At 37.0% G+C, this 16,942-nt stretch overlaps 1 protein-coding gene across 2 annotated transcripts in view; it reads left to right on the top strand.

Annotated features, from left to right (window-relative positions):
• Nucleotides 1-16,942, top strand: part of LOC145218974 (stabilin-2-like) — a 38,019-nt gene that overhangs the window by 9,578 nt on the left and 11,499 nt on the right. For both annotated transcript variants that reach the window (XM_080086395.1, XM_080086400.1), the window contains exons 13-36: nucleotides 72-263; nucleotides 662-798; nucleotides 2,115-2,269; nucleotides 2,863-3,043; nucleotides 4,074-4,231; nucleotides 4,588-4,786; nucleotides 5,264-5,435; nucleotides 5,919-6,051; nucleotides 6,463-6,572; nucleotides 7,344-7,520; nucleotides 8,275-8,405; nucleotides 8,848-8,974; nucleotides 9,163-9,381; nucleotides 9,652-9,859; nucleotides 10,304-10,459; nucleotides 11,068-11,275; nucleotides 11,893-12,113; nucleotides 12,681-12,788; nucleotides 13,251-13,408; nucleotides 14,048-14,187; nucleotides 14,546-14,696; nucleotides 15,157-15,311; nucleotides 15,693-15,773; nucleotides 16,485-16,626. In XM_080086395.1, coding sequence (XP_079942521.1) covers nucleotides 72-263; nucleotides 662-798; nucleotides 2,115-2,269; nucleotides 2,863-3,043; nucleotides 4,074-4,231; nucleotides 4,588-4,786; nucleotides 5,264-5,435; nucleotides 5,919-6,051; nucleotides 6,463-6,572; nucleotides 7,344-7,520; nucleotides 8,275-8,405; nucleotides 8,848-8,974; nucleotides 9,163-9,381; nucleotides 9,652-9,859; nucleotides 10,304-10,459; nucleotides 11,068-11,275; nucleotides 11,893-12,113; nucleotides 12,681-12,788; nucleotides 13,251-13,408; nucleotides 14,048-14,187; nucleotides 14,546-14,696; nucleotides 15,157-15,311; nucleotides 15,693-15,773; nucleotides 16,485-16,626 — 3,819 coding nt within the window. The remainder of the gene's footprint in view (nucleotides 1-71; nucleotides 264-661; nucleotides 799-2,114; nucleotides 2,270-2,862; nucleotides 3,044-4,073; nucleotides 4,232-4,587; nucleotides 4,787-5,263; nucleotides 5,436-5,918; nucleotides 6,052-6,462; nucleotides 6,573-7,343; nucleotides 7,521-8,274; nucleotides 8,406-8,847; nucleotides 8,975-9,162; nucleotides 9,382-9,651; nucleotides 9,860-10,303; nucleotides 10,460-11,067; nucleotides 11,276-11,892; nucleotides 12,114-12,680; nucleotides 12,789-13,250; nucleotides 13,409-14,047; nucleotides 14,188-14,545; nucleotides 14,697-15,156; nucleotides 15,312-15,692; nucleotides 15,774-16,484; nucleotides 16,627-16,942) is intronic.

A 16,942-nucleotide genomic window follows, 5' to 3' on the forward strand; every position in this document is an offset into this window, starting at 1 on the left:
CCCGCAGACAATATAATGTAAAAAAGTAGATTTAGGATTGTGCAGAAAGTCTGTTAAACTTTGTTTTTCAGGTTCTTGTCTCTGATATTGCGGTTACCAGAATCATCAACTTTTACATCATCGATAAAGTTATTATTCCTGACAACATTAAACCACTGGTAAACAATTGGTGCACCAGAACCAGGTCGGTAACCAAGCAGGGACCGTGTGAACCATGCAGTCCCACTTTGACCTGTCCAGACGGAGGCGTATATCAGACCAGGGTGAGAACTCAATTGTGCAAAATCTAAAAACATTTAAGTATCTATTTTAGAAATCGAAAGCTTTTGTAAAACGAAGCGAATATTTTTTCCAGTCATATGCAAGCTATTGCTTTCAGGCATAATATCAACTTTATCCAGCTTCTCTGGCAATTGTAATTCAGTGTTATTTACCCTGATAACGCGGTCTGCATAAGACGTCGAAACGCCGGTGCAAAAATTCCAGAAGAGCTCTGTAAAGTTAAATTCGTCGAGTCAGTTTACTTGTAAATGTAAACGTATGTATTGCTTTATTCAAACAGAATCATAAACAGATGATTAATACTTGCAATCTAGCTAAGTTGTTTCTAGAATTATCGCAATCACAAAACAGTATTTTTTTCAAACATTTTGATTCGCAGAAAATTTGTGTGAGAGAAGTTGAAACGATATCAGGTTCAGCTTCGATCAGCAACAAATACGGCTGCAGAGCTTTGTGTAACGTCAACGTTTCAACAAGCATTTGTTGCATCGGCTACTTCGGTCCCAACTGCCTAAGGTGAAGTGAATGTTTGTTATCCAAGTATCTCACACACGCTGTAGCATTGTAGGGTAGGGGTCGACAACCTTTTTTCTACTGCGGACCGGTTTTGAAACTGAATTTTTTATCGCGGACCGACCTTCTAAAACCTACAATGAAAACGCATAAATTAACAATGAACAATGAAAACGCATAAATTAACAAAAATTTTACAATGAAAACGCATAAATTAGTTTATCATCCCCGGGATACGTGGGCAAAATGTTTTAAAGCAATTAACCTGAAAAATTATACGACCCGGTAACGAACCCCTCGCGGGCCTGCGGTTGCCGCAGAGTTGCAAGTCGGGCCGGGTTCGGGTTCGGGCCGGGTTCGGGCTTAGGTATTTGTCAGAAAACGGGCTCAAAACGGGCCTGACTTTACGTTCCGTTTCCGCCATTTTTAGTAACAATTTTCTAGCTTTGACCTAATGCCCACCCTACTCTAAAACGTATTGTTTACCCCATTGTCTAGTGTTGTTTATTGGGTTTGTTGTCTTTTCTATTTTTTTCTTTCTCATACTTTGTTGCACCGCTTTTGCGGATAGGCCTGTCAATCAAAATTTCGGGCCTAAACGGGCTTCCCAAAAACGTTTCGGGTTCGGGCTCAGATTTCGGGCCCGCTTGCAACACTGGGTTGCCGACCACTGCTATAGGGCAACTCCTACCTAAACATCAATATTATGGTAAAAAATGCTCAGAGACTTATTGAATTTTTAAAAAGAAGCATTCTCAACGCTTATAGTTTTAAACATTTCATGAGATAAAGAAGTTTAAAATGTCAATGTTGATTTCATTTCCGAATCAGTTGTTCGGATTGTCATAGAATTATATAAAACACCAGCCTGTAATGTTAATTGTTTTATTGCGTGAAAGGGGATCTGGAAATATTCAGTGATTTGTGTTGATTTCTAATCGTTAGTTAGGGTTGGTATGTAATGTACGATGTCCCCTCTTATTGTTTTATATTCGTGTTCTAAGAAATGGGTCAAATCAAATATTGATTGTGGGGTAAATATCATTATTTAAAAGTTATTGTGAGGAAAAATGCATTATTATTTCCCAGTGTTAATTTTGTTTGGATTTCCGACCGGTTGTGAGGATTGTTATGTAATATACGATGTCCCGTCATATTATTTTATATTATATTGGTGAAAAAAACATCTTTAAATTTCTCACACAATCTTTGTCACCTATTTTCGTTTGATTTCAGTGCAAATAAACTAAACTTGAAACCTGAAACTTGAACTCTCATTGTGGATTTTTCGTCTCCATTTTTTTTGTTATCTGTTTCAGTTGTCCAGGTCCGGTTGGCAACCAGTGTGGAGGAAACGGCCAGTGTGACGACGGAATGAACGGAGTTGGACGTTGTTCATGTTCTCCATGTTTCACTGGATCTGATTGTTCCATCTGTACAAGTCCTAACATGTATGGGGACGGATGTTACACCAGTGAGTCGTGTTCGGTTATTCTTGTCGTGTAAACTTCACTGAAAGAGTTTATGCTGTTGGACTTTCAACTTAAATTTACTTTTTTTATTGTAAAAAGTCGTTTTTAACATGGTGTCTTTTTAAATCTACTGATATCGAATTTTTAGGTACATTTTTTTGCAAAATTACCTCTTAAGTTGTTAAATGTAAGTAGAGATACACAAATGTCCCTGTGAAGGGCCGCAGGGTTGACCTGTTCAACCAACTGAGGTACAGTGAGGATGGCAAACTAAGTAAAGCAAAGGTTATACAAAAAACTGTAATATATCATCTGTTTGAATAGTACATTTAACATTTTTTATGCTAGTGTATGTTAACTTGTGTTGGCTACTTAGTAAATGTTTACATTTTAGAAACTATTTTATTGTCTGTAAGCAAAATGTAAAATGTGCAACGAATATAAAAAGATGTTGATCAAGCAGTCGGATAATACTTTAGCGAATATAAGGGAAAAAAGTAACATGATCCCTCTAACTTAGGAACACAAGAGACGGACTTGAATATTTGCTTTCCTAAAAAAATTGTTCTTGATAAATGTTCCATCTACTTTCCAGATTGTTCTTGTGTGCACGGGGTCTGCAACAACCGGGCTGTGAGTCGAGGAATTTGTGAGGCTGGGTCGTGTGAGGACGGATGGGCTGGAGAGAACTGTGACCGACAGGTTGTGCCTTGTGGAAGGCAGGGTCTGATATGTCACCAGCATGCTGTGTGCTTGGAAACTGATACACAGGAAAGGTTAATAAAATATATATTTAACAAATTTGTGATGCAACAGTTTGATGCTAAACAAAATACTAGTTTGTTTAAAAAAAGAACTTGTAATTTTGCTGACGTTTCGCCCACCAGAACGGTAGGGCTTCTTCAGAGCAATGAATGATATATTGCGAGCACAACAAGCGAAAACGCATAAGAGCAGTGGGATATGATAAAATTATGAATTCAAGTCATAAGATGCAAGTTGCAAGCAGAAAAATATATATCAAAACCTTTTTTCATCAGTAGTTTTTTTCACGAATTGGTTGCCATGAAGAAAATAAACAGTTTTGACATTTTCCTCTGCCAAATATTTCGTATGTTTTTTCCTTTTGATCAAAATGACAACTTTAGTAATAGATCAAAACCATTGAACTGACGATCACTTTTTGTCTTTTTAACAGTTATACAGTAAAACCAATGGGCGATAAGTTCCTTGGAAAAACAGATTCAGTCGGTTCAAAAAAGGAATATATATATTTCGCCTATGTGGCATCAGTTCCTGGAAAATCGAAATACAAATTGATATGAAACTGGTGATGCCACATAGGCGAAATATATGTTCCTTTATTCAGGGTTCCCGCGGGTATGGAAAACTTGGAAAAGTCATGGAACTTAAATTTGTATTTTTAAGGCCTGGAAAAGTTTTGAAAAAGTCAACTTTTGCAAAAGTCCTTGAAAAAGTATGGAATTTGGCGCCCGAAAATGCCAGATAGAGCTAGGGAATTTCAAATTACGTAACGTTTGTATATTCGTTGCAAGTTTGGTAAATTGGCTGCATATACCAAAGTCTACTTTCTAGTTTTACGATGAGAATTGCTCTATTTTTTTCGATTAAGGTTATGGAAATTCGTTTTTTTTTTCTTGAAAAGTTTTGGAAAAGTCATGGAATTTATAAACAAAAATTGCGCAGGAACCCTGTTTATTTGAAGCGACTGATTCTCTTTCGCCAATGATTTTATAGTCCATTGGTTTTAGTGTATTTGTTCACCTTGATGTTTTTCACACACAGTTGTGTATGTGAACCCGGCTACACAGGAGATGGAACAGCTTGCATTGAGTTCAACCCTTGCACTGACAGCAATGACCGGGGTGGATGCAGTATTAATGGGATTTGTTATTATTATGGGAAAGGAAATACGAGCTGCAAGTGTAAAGATCATTTCGAAGGTATAAAATGTAGTAACATCATATTTTGTGTTATCTAATCCTAAAATTATCGTTGGTGGGTCTTAGAAGGAATTTATTTACTCTAGGGGAAGGTATTTAGGAAAACGTAACGCTTTATACCTTTAAATTTCCGACTTGGTGATTGTTTTAGTGCAATTGTGTCGCTATGTTTTCTTCTACCAAGCAAAATAACCACAACCCAGCTCAAATTTTTGCAAAGCAGTATTTATTGCTGTTTAATTGTGTCCAAAAACCGTCAACCAAACAAAAATAAATGAATGCAAAAGTGATTAATCGAAATACATGTAGAGGCTCTGTTCGACCCTCTCGCGACATCGTGTGATTGTTTTACACAGGTGATGGATACCACTGCAGTGTGGTGAATCCATGCACTAAACCGAACCGTGGAAATTGTCATGAGAAGGCTTATTGTCGTCTCACCGAACCCGGCTTGAACAGTTGTACTTGTATTGACGGGTACAGAGGAAACGGTCAAGTCTGCACTGAGATCGATAATTGTCTGCAAAACAATGGCGGTTGTCATGGAAGAGCTACGTAAGAAGTGTTTGATGACGTGTATATAAAAACTAAGTCTCAATCATGTTGGTTGTTGGATAACGTAAAGTAAAATTAGGTTATGCTGCAGTCAGTACACACCGTTTCGACCTAAAGGGTCTCAAAGAGAATCTTTTCGGTCGAAACAGTGTGCACTGAAAAGAGAATCTTTTCGGTCGAAACAGTGTGCACTGTCTGCAGCTTATCATTTGTTAGCTTGATGCTTTTACAAAATTAGGTAAGTTATGTTGAAACAAACACAAAAATGTTTGCTAACAATGTAAACAAAAAAATTTAAAATTGGAAACGGTGTTAATACTAGTTGTTTTAAGACAATGTCATGTCTATAAAACATAATCTTTTTTAAAAACAATAAATAAACATATAAAACATTGTTTAACGTAGTACTTATTAGGCATGTACCAACACATGTTCTGAAGTTTATTTTTAGGTCAGCAAAAATTTTTTTTTTTTCAGTTGCACCAAAGACGGTCCAGGCAGCAACATATGCGAATGTCTTACCGGGTATTCAGGAGACGGCTTACAGTGTGTGGGAACGCTGTCCATGGAAATAACTGAACACCCTGAACTGAATCTGATACAACATTGGGCGGAAACAATGCCAAGTGTGCAAACTTTGTTCAACTCAGTAAGTTAATGATTTTTCCAAATGACTGAAATTTTTGAACAGTGAGTGAAATTGGTTATGTGGTTAAAACAACTTTAAAACAAAACTTGTTTTGAGGCTTATTTTGAAAAAAATATGAAAAACATGATTATTCTTGCAGGGTGCAGTGAATATATAAATAGCTTCCAGGTAAATCAAGAAGTTAAATTATTTTTTCAAATTCACGGTGTAGCTGCAGCGCGTCTACCATCTATCCACCAATTGTATTCTCAACTTTGTCGCGCTTTATAACGTCCTAACGTTGCGCAGCTATTTCCGACTTGGTGATTATTTTAACGCATTGTGCTGCTACGATTTTGCCCGGCGAAATAAACTCAACTCAACTCAAATTTGAATTTATTTTGGTAAATGAGATCAAGTTTACTTTTCCACTTTTTCATCTTAAAAAGACTACTTCAATCCATTTATTTGTAATCACAATAAAATATTTGTTTTTCAACCCAGATATCAAGTTATCAGGTTACAGTGTTTCTCCCTCGCAATGAAGCTTGGCACAGCATGCAACCTGGAGATTACCAGTTCTGGATCACTGAACAACATCTGCCAGATCTGCTGCGTCATCATATCGTCGTGGGACGTGAGTGACTCAGCATTTATTATCGCGAAACTTGAAACAAAGCAAAGTTGTAAACTCGCCGGAAATGGATCCCGAAACCGAAAGTACAAGCCTCGGCCCATACCCGATTCATTTTTGAGAAGCCCGTTTAGGCCCGAAAGTTTGATTGACAAGCCAATACATTGAAGCCTTAGGAAACACCCAGACAACAAACACAATAGAAAATTGGTCTTGAACAAGGTCTTTTAGGGCTGTTTGACATTAGGTCAGGTCCAGTAACTGGCTACTTAGCTAGTTAAATTACTTAAAAAAGTAAATACTGACACAGAGTGTAAAGTCAGGCCCGAATCAAACCCGTTTTGTTTTTGAAAAAACCTAAGCCCGAACCCGACCCGACTTACAACTCTGAAACAAAGTGATTTTAATTTGTAGAACAAGGCGGAATTCCTTCGTACAAACTGAAGCAAAACAGTAAACTTGAAACATTGTTACCAACAACGACCATCACCGTCACCAACCAAACTTCGGGCGTCCAGGAACAGGTAGATTAATCAACCAACATTCGTTTCGTGAAATGGTTGCTCATTTACTTCTGTATCTCATATTTCTGCATTATTTTCTTAAACGTTTTCTCGAATCTAAGTTGCTAAGTTTAATGACATGTTTAAAGCAGATAAATAAACGACAGGAGAACAAGTACCTGACTGGAGCGTTCAGTATACTTAAATCTGTCTGCGTTTTTGGTTTTGCAATGTTAGAAGAACATAAAAAAAGTTCGCCTTTATAAGGACATCAGCAGTTGTAAACAAGAAATAAAAAGTTAACAATTTGCAAAACAAAATTAGAAGGGGCAATAGGTTTGAATTAAAAATAGGTTGGAGTTTGGCCAAAAAATGCATCTTTTGTCGAATTTGAGTAGAAGCCTTGTTTTAAATTTCAGTTTGTCTATGATTTTGTATTTAGGGGGTTGTTGAATGGTTGAAGCTATCGTACTTCTTATGTTAATATTTTTCATTTCCTCTTGAACCACCATGATTTTTATCGCTTGTATATTTCAAACTCACCTGTTGTTTTTGGTAATGTCAACAGGGCCATAACTTGGAATAAAATTAGGGATGAGTTCGTCAATTCGTCATCTTTTCAAATTTCAGTTTATCTGTAATTTTTGTGTGTTGATTGTTGTATTATTAAGTAACCTCTTACTTCTCATTGTAAAATTTAGCCTCTACTATATTAACCTTGCCTTGTACAGCTCACTGGTTATTGGCATGTATTTGTTAATTCCACAAACTGATTCTTGCACATTTATACAGGATGTTGGAAGCAATGTAACACGCAACGAAATGATTCCGACCCTAGGAAGTAAATTCGCCAAAATCATCATCCCCGATCTGAGGATATTCAACGGAGTTGTACACGTCATCGAATACGTATTACTTCCGCCTCGTGACGCAATACATGACCATCCGTCGTTAGCTCAAGTTGTAAAGGTGGGATACATTCAATGGTGGGATTCAGTCGGTTCGCACCGGTTCCATAGAACCGTCTCACGAAATTTTATGAGATCAGCGAACCGGTTAGCATTACTGGTTACTGTCACAGAACCGGCTGAAAAATATGACTTTTGTGATAGAACTGGCTGACAAAAAAATTGAATCCCACCACTGGCTACATTCCATATTTGACCGGAATAGTTTTTTTACAAATTCCAAAAATGTTAGTTATTGAATCCTTTTAATGCCTTTATTTGCCCACAGGGGCTAATTTCAGTCTTAATACTTATTGTTTCTTCAGTTTTCGTAAGATATAATTTAAACATAACATGTATGTTTATTAAATTTGAAAATATTTATTTTTGGAATCTTTTGTTGATGTATGCTGTCCACAGGGGTTGATTTTCTCTCTTGGGCTTTTATTATTTTTTTAATTTTTGCTAAGAACCAATTAAAATCTTGTGTAGATGTTTCAATTTCAGTCTCATTGAATAAACGTTTCATTTTTCTTGATTATCTTTACCGGGTTTTTAGCAGGATTTGAAAACCGGCTCCTGAAAGTTTTCTTTCTTTCCAATTTATAGGTTTGTTTTCAATCAGACCCGTTCTCTACTTGACATTTCAGGTTTCATATTCTTCAGGATCAAAGAAATTTAAATCTGTTTTAAAATTGAATTATATGTTTATGATGCAAATTGTTGAGTTATTTACATGTCCTGTGTGGTCAACGTCTTTTCTGTTTTGATTGCAGAACTCCACTGGTACGGATTTAGCGATGTTCAGCGTTTTTCTGAATTCTCTCAACAGTTCCGGAGTTATATCCGAAATCATCGATTCTAATGATTCCTACACGATATTTGCTTTGTCCAACGATATTTTCGAGTAAGTAAAATATATTTAGCTTTTATTAAAAATACACAGTGTGTTAGTATGAAATATTTTGATTTTTTTAATTTCATCTTTAGGTAAATATAATATATGTTAATGGAGTGTATTTGTCTTGACACAAATTACTTTTAAACGTTTTTTTAATTCGAACTTGTTACGTTCGCGGGTTCGAATTCCATCAATCAAATCTTTGTTGACCCAATAAAACGGGCTCGACTCGGCGCAGAATCATACTCGGCTTCATTTTTGTCCCAATCTTACAAACTTTCAGGCCTATTTTGCCCTTACTTTTTCCAAATAAATGCATTTTAGACCGGGTTTCGAACTTATATAGTATTTGGGGTTGTAACTTCAATATTGAAGTTCAAGTTCTACATTTATACACAAGGAACTTGTACTTTACTCTTCATGAACAAATTTTTTTATGTCGTCACAGTCCCCTCTCTGTCAGCGACAACAAAGATATTGTGATGCGGTATCACGTGATCGTGGGAAAGCTCATTCGGGTTGATGACGTACAAAGTGGTCAACACGAATCAACTCTCGCCGGTGCAGGATACCAGGTGATGACGTAACAATAAAATGTAGAATGTCAACAATCGATTTACGACGCGAATAACGGGAATCAGCTGTTGTTTAATCGTTTATGTACTTACCACTACGTAGTGTTAGATTTTGTCTTTTGTACATGAAAGAATAACGTCGATTTTTCCGTTTCTTGGAGTTTAACCGTTTCAACTTGTACATCCAGGTTACACTCACAAGTATGCATGGCCGCATGTACGTGAACGGGAAGCAGACGACACGAACCGGTGTCAGGACAGCGAAGGGCATCATCCACGGTTTTTCGGATTCACCTCTCACTCCAATTAAAAGTCGTTGCGACAAAACCACGACAAACGTTTTCAGAACACCTTGCTTGCCTTGCATGCTCAACTTTCCCTGTCCGGACGAATCTCCAAGTTCTATGGTATTTAACTTTTTACATTTTTTTTCAAACATTTTCACATTTTTATGCTTCCCAATTGCTGATTTCGGTAAAAAGATGTTATCAACTGTGTTATTTTGTTATACATCATAATACATGACGTTAGTGCGTGTTACGTCATCGCACTTTTAGTGAAACTATTTTTGTTTTGTAATTTTTGTAATTTTTTTGCATCGAAAATATCGATGCTTCTATTGACGTCACCATAATAACAGTGACATCATCACCTGATGACGTGTATCTTGTCTCTAGGTGGCGCAAGTGCACTGTTACTTTCGCGGCTTCGGATTTACAGGAGATGCTCGAAGTCGGGTCGGATGTCGTAAACTATGTAGGTTAAAGGTCAAATCGAAAGCGTGCTGCGGCGGTTTCTATGGTAACGATTGTGAGCCGTGCCCGGGTGGGATCGGAAATACTTGCTTCAAACAAGGAACTTGCTCGGACGGGATTGCTGGGAACGGTGGGTGGAGTGTTGTGGTTGTTAGTCGTAGTTTATCACATATTTGTTGGTTTATTAGTTTTACGCAGTTTTGATTGCATTAGATGCTACAAGACACAAATATTCACAAATTCAAATTTTTAAGCAACATAATCAAAAGTGATTTAACAACTTTTGTCATCAGAAACCTGGCATATCTGACTGCAAGAACACTTTGCCCGTTGTAGTGCGATCTAGACATCTAATGTAACAACAAAATGTTATCGGTCAAATGACCAGCAAAATCCCCTTTCGCTTATAAGTTTGTGGGTTCGAATCCCACTCCTTTGCAATTTTCCCTTTTCAAACACTTGCTTCTGTACTCACTCGGTTATTCTGTTTTCACAGGAACGTGTTGTTGTATTGACTACGTTAATGTGCATTTTACCTGTCCTCGAATTGACTCGGTTATTTTACATATTCCAGGCACGTGTTCTTGTACCGACTCCAAATTTTCGGGTCTGGCATGTGACGATTGCGCCCCTGGTTTGTTCGGTGAAGATTGTGGATCGAACTGCGCATGCGTGAACGGGTCATGTGACCACGGAAAGAAGGGATCGGGAAAATGTTTTTGTCAGAAAGGTGACGTAATCGATTTACTAAACAAGATGTGTGAAATAAAAATTTGATATTATAGAATTGGGACCATCTTCCTGTGAAAAGAGTCTTTTGTTTGCCTTAAGTCAACATTTAAAATTGGGGAATATGTACTGTATTAGATTTATGAAAGACACAAAATCGATAAAAAGTCTAAGCATTATGGCAGCAATCAAGAATCAACACTTAAATTTAAAATGTGAAACGGTAATGATATTTAAAGGTTTGCTGGGGACTAAGAAAATAATAACGAACTTACTTTCAAAAGAGTTTGAAAAACGTGGATATCACAGTTATAATTGTGAAACATGACAAGTCTGTCATCAGATTCTACCGCACGATCCTCCAAGGGGCACAACTTTTCATCATTTCTTTGCGTTTCATTGTCATATCGCCTCTTTCGCTATAAACTATCCTGTTTCCGTCCATTAGGTTTTTGTCATCGTTTCTAAGTAACTGAAATACTTACCCTTACTCACTTTGTTTTACATAGACTTTGTCTTTCAGACTCACAACGCCTCTTCCCCTGTGAACTATCTTGATCCTGTCCATCTGGTAGTAACTAAAATATTTAGACCTCACTTTTTTTGCAGGTTTCACAGGCACGACTTGCAACCAGGCGATCGTTGCAACAAATGCTTGCAACAACACGTGCGACTCCAGCGCTGTATGTAGTGGGAGTCACGCAATATCTAAATGTGTTTGTGCGAACGGTTACACAGGGGACGGCACCCAATGTACCCCTATTAACCCATGTCGGGATGCCAACTTTGATCGGTGTCACGCCTATGCATCATGCGTGTAAGTTCATGGAGTTTATTTCATAAAATATCAATGGTTTTTATCATAATTTGCCCCACGTAATTATTTCTGAAATGTTTGATATATTTAAACGTTATAATATTTAAATCTCCCTATTGATATGCAACTCCAGTTTACGATTTCGTCCTTATATACTTAACGCTACAAAAAGCGTTTATTCCCCGGCCAAAAGCTGTTAGACAAACATATTTTCTTACACGTTTCTACCCTACAGGATTTTATTTGAATGAGGCACTGACGTTGTTTCTGTTACGAAATATATTTGTCTGGCGTACAACCTTTGTGTAAACGCTCTGCCTACTGAGCTACACAGGCTAAGCGGTCTGCTGACATATGCAGCATACGAGGCAGGCAGCGGTGCTTGTGATTCAACTTTCGGCGGTTTCACCACTGAGCCTGTGTTGCTCAGTTGGTAGAGCGCGAGTCCCGGAAAGACTCCTGTCGTGGGTTCGAATCCCACCACAAGCTAGATTTTCCTAGCCCACGCCTTGCCATATGGTGGTGAATGATTGATGACAGGCTAATTTGGTATGGCGCCTCTAACAGTCTTAACGTACCATGATTGTTTTGTCACGTTCTATCTTAACGCATCTCAGGTACCGAGGAGCTGGTCAGTACGATTGCAAATGCAAGGACGGTTTCCAGGGCGACGGTACTTATTGCTTCGAGATCAACCCTTGTTTGGGGAACGCGACAGATTGTAATGTAGAAAGGGGATTGTGTCATCACACTGGACCGAACCAGTACAATTGTGTGTGTAAGGAAGGTTATTCGGGTGATGGGAAAACTTGTTCACCTGTGGATCCGTGCGCGACAGGTGACTTCATGTTATTGTTATACAGCTTGCTTGCTTTAAACGCGATAATTTTAGTTTGGATATTTAGTGTAATTTGCAAAAAGCATCCTCTTGGAAAATTCAATGTGATGGCGATTTGTTGCAAAATGATTAAAATTAAAATTCGTTTAAACACGCCAATTCCATGTTCTTGTTTTAAAGCTTTAATAACGCAATATTTTGTTTAAATCTTTACTGTGTTATTTTGTTTAAATCTTTAATCTTTATTGCTGATAAGTGTGGTTTTATAATGTTCGGCTTTAGAATTTTGTTTCTTTAACTATTTTGCCTCACAAAACCGAGCTACATATCTATCAGTGATGTTTTATTCATAAATGGTTCTCTAACAATCCTCTGCATGAAAGTAATAATTGTAAAAAAACCTCTTGGAACATTGTTTGACTTGGGGATTTTATTCTTTGAAGTATTTTTTGCATTACCGAACCAACCTAGATGTCAACAGTATTTCACTTATAAATAGAAGTAATAATCCTCTGAATTAAAGTAATGAGACCCCATATTGCTGTTAACGTTAGTTTGTGGTTTCAGATAACGGAGGATGCCACCCGTTCGCGAAATGCACGAAGGAAGGTCCAGGATCGCGAAGTTGCAGCTGTTATGCAAACTATGTTGGAGACGGGATAACCAGATGTATAGGTGGGTTTAACCTGACAAGTGAGAGATGGTAAAACTTTGTTTAAACTACAAAACTTCAAATGCCTTGGTTTAAATAAGGTTCTAAAATCTAAAAACATGGTGTTCACGATAATGACACACCTTGAGTTATTAAAATGTTTTGTTACGTTCTGGGGCCCGTGACAAATTTGGGTTGACTGGACAAGATTGTGGCTTGACAAAATGGGGTGATAGTCAGTTTGTCACAGAAAAATAAATCTTTAAATTATAATTGACCAACAGTCGTTGCAATAATTTTGAAATACTGCTCTTAATATGTTTGAATATTTAAACATAAGCCCTTTTAAATTGTTTGCTTGAGTGATGTCATTAAATCACTTTACTATTCGGAAACATTTGTTTTGTTACCAACCTTATTGCAGTTGTTGGCCACGTCCTAGCCTTTGTTACTCATTTAATTGAAACTTGATTCTTCCACACCAGGTTCGGTTTACCAGGAATATCTGAACGACGCCCAGATCAGCTGGTTTCTCCAGGGTAGCATGGTGCGATCCACACTCGATACATCGGGACTTATTACTGTGTTTCTACCTTACATACCTGGCAACCAAACTCAACAATATCCACGCACTGACACACAGGTGGGATATTCCTCCAGCTGATTTGCTGATTGCTGATTGAGGAACATTTCAAATCATTCAGGAATTTCGGATTTCGTCTTTGAATATCTTTATTTCTGAGAAACCTTTTTATTATTCTAGTATATCCTTACCATTAGAGAATGTTTAATTTTGTGTTTGAATATTTTTTGCTTTCTATGGTTTACCTGATTGAACCAATTTCATTGATCTTATTTTGATAATTTAATCATAAACAATACTGCCAAGGTACTGGTGTATATAGAACGCATCGTGTAGACTTTTTGTCAACGCCACCGTTTTAAACGCCAGTTCCCTGTTATCGTCTGTGATGCCACTTCAGACACCTGGCATTCACTTTTTTTTCCTAAGTGCTTGATATATCGTGTTCTACAGCTTGATTGACAACCTGCACTGATGATGACAACAGAGATTGTCGAAACGTCTGCATGATGTATTCTATACACCAGTACTTTGGCAGTAATGTTTATGATTAAATTAATTACGAGTCCGTGTATAGTGTTCCTTATTTTGATCAGTTTGTGATTTTTCCTGATTGAAAAATCTGCAGCTCTCAAAAGTGCGTTGCACACAAAATGACATTGTTTGCTTCATATGTTAATTTCATTTAAAATGTTTCAGTTTTTCTTGAACCATGTGGTTGGCTGTGGTTCGTTCAATTTAACCGATTTACAAAAAGCTGGACAAGTGACGTCAATGGTGGGAAATCCCCTAAACATCACTACACGAAATGGCCAAGTTTTTCTCAATGGAAATATTGGGTAAGGAGAATTGGACTATACAAGCAAAACATAATGGAAAGAATTGTGGTTTGATTAAAATTTATGACAAAGCAAGTCTCGTTGGCACTTTATTATGCCGTAGAATAAGATGAACAGGAAATTTTGTGGTGAAAACACTAATTCGGTCGCTGTGTTTTACTTGCACGAAGATTTCATTAATAAGAAGAGATTTACTAAAATAAGTGACGTGTGTTACGATTTGCTTTGAAATCTCAAAAAAAAACATGCTAAATCAAATGTGGACATGAGCTCATTGTATGCATAGAGAGGATACAACAAACAGCATTGGACAGCAACCTAACACAAACATCATATTTCAAACCAACTTGTTTTCCAGGCTTGAACCACCTCGCATTTTGGCCAACGGTGTCGCATACAGAATCAACCGTACCATACCAACCTCAACTTCTGTGGGATCAACAAGTGGTAGTGACGTCACCAGCAACGTCATGCTTCTCAAAAACATGGGGTTTAACAAGTTTGCAGCGGTATGTGTCGAATTTGTGCTGATTTTGCTTTTATTTTATTTCAAAGTAATAATTCAAAGACGAGATTAGTAAACGTTTCGTCGAGAAAATTTTGATGTTTGGTTAGTCTTCAAAAACAAATTTGTAAGATATGATTTGCAATGTATTTTTTCAACATACATTTCGTTGAAAAGTTTGAATGTTTACGTCACTATATGTTAGTTTAATTATGTAATAATTATATAAACCCTGTTTACGCTTGTGCTCAATAATTTAGAAATGATAACTAAACGAAGTTATGTATGAAACAAAACAGCATGTCGTATGCAATGTGTACATCATAATAATTATTTAGTAATAAATAATGTGTACAAATAATGCTCTAATATTGTATAAATGTATAAATGCTCTAAATTTAATCCCATCCCTGGAGTGTTTGGTATGTCGACTTCCTGGATCAACAACCGATGTTTTTATTCAGCTGATGAACACTGCATCAATGATCGATGTATTGAGTCAAGAAGTTCACGGCAGATGGACGATGTTTGTACCCACCGATGACGCATTTGCTCGTCTGTCGTCGTACAACCTACGTCAGGTCGTCAATGACAACGACACTGCTGCGGAATATGCGAAGTGGGTTTTTGATCTGTTTAAAAATTGTAAAAATATGTTAAAAATAGTTGGGTTTAATTTTTAATCTGTTAAGACCGCATAACGTGCAAACATCTTTGAGAAGACAAATGGATGTGTAAAGAAGGGCAAAATAATTCATTTTTAAAACTTTGGCTGACAATTGTCGATTACGTTGTTTCTTTTAAAGATGCAATATTCGTTGCTGACTTGCTTAAACCGTGTTGTTTAGTGTGGAGCCAGTTTAGATTACAAAAGTGATTGTTCAGGACATAAGATTTGAATGTCCATCATTTTAAGGGTAATCGGGCGTAAACACTGGTATAAGATATAGAGTGTGAAACATTTCATATTTTTTACACAATGTTCAACCCTGTGTTTCAGATATCATCTTGTGCGTCAAAGTTTTATGACTCCAGCTGATGCGATGAAAACGCAAGAACTCACAACAATGCAAGGATCAGAGTAAGACGTTGTGGATCAATTATTAAACTGATCTCCTGCCATCCTTCTGTGTAAATTGCAATACTGGACTAAAACAATTAAATTATATGGACGAGTTAAAGTTGCGTTGTAAAGGATTAGGAAATTATATTTTGTTTACTGCTTCAGCTTTGGAAAACCGTTAAAGTACTTTTAACTTACTTACAAGCAATAAAAAAATATTCCGTTTAAATCTACAGTGGTAATCGCAATGTCAATTTAACCTCAAGCATTTTCACAACGTTGTAACTACAACGGAATATACGTCATCTAACTTTAAACTTATCTATAAATTACTGCAATGTAATTATCTTGTGGTAAAATTTTTTGTGAGTTTTACAAGGCCCCAAAATTAAGTCAAACAAACAAAAACTCACGACATATATAAGTTATTGCTGCGAGGCAAAACAGACGTGATGCTTTCAGCGTGCTTCAGGCACCTACTCAAAGATTAGAGGCCCAATCATTCGTTATCGCGCGGTGTTTTCGTTGCGTTGTGACGTGCTTGCGTATCATTCTTTTTTTCCTTAGTTTATCGTGAACTGTTCTAGTCGCATTCAGTGTTATTTACCCCGATGAAGGCGACTTGTATAGGACGTCGAAACGTCTGTGCAAAAATTACCAGAAGAGCTCTATAAACTTGCAAAACTGACAACATTTATCTGAATGTGAAACCTGTCATTTCCTCCCCAGCGTAACAATCGCTTGTTCATCCTCAAACATCGGGAGATTCGTGTTGAACGGTGGTGAGTCAACTGTGACGAGGTTTGTGGCAAAGAAATTATTTTCAAGCGGAAGAACTCCACTGAGCTCAGCTCTCTACGTCATTGACAAGGTACTTCACTAAATTATAAACTTCACTGTGTTTTGACGTTGGTCCTGTTTGAATGCTTGGAAGAAATCTGGTTAATTGCAATCTGGTTAGACTCACATGCCGTTTAGTTGCATAAGATTGCACAACCCAAGTCCTTAGGAACCTTTTGTTGAGAAAAGCTCTGTTTGTTTTTATGAAATCTTTGAAATTGAATTAGAAAATCAGATACATTTTTGTTTGCATATTTGAAAATAATGTAAAAACCCTTTGCAGACAATGCCGGACGATTTTTGTAACATCGTTTTGTTACACTCTAAATATCTTGTTTATATTTTTT

Source organism: Phallusia mammillata, chromosome 1 (assembly GCF_965637545.1).
Source record: "Phallusia mammillata chromosome 1, kaPhaMamm4.hap1.1, whole genome shotgun sequence".
Classification (NCBI taxonomy): domain Eukaryota; kingdom Metazoa; phylum Chordata; class Ascidiacea; order Phlebobranchia; family Ascidiidae; genus Phallusia; species Phallusia mammillata.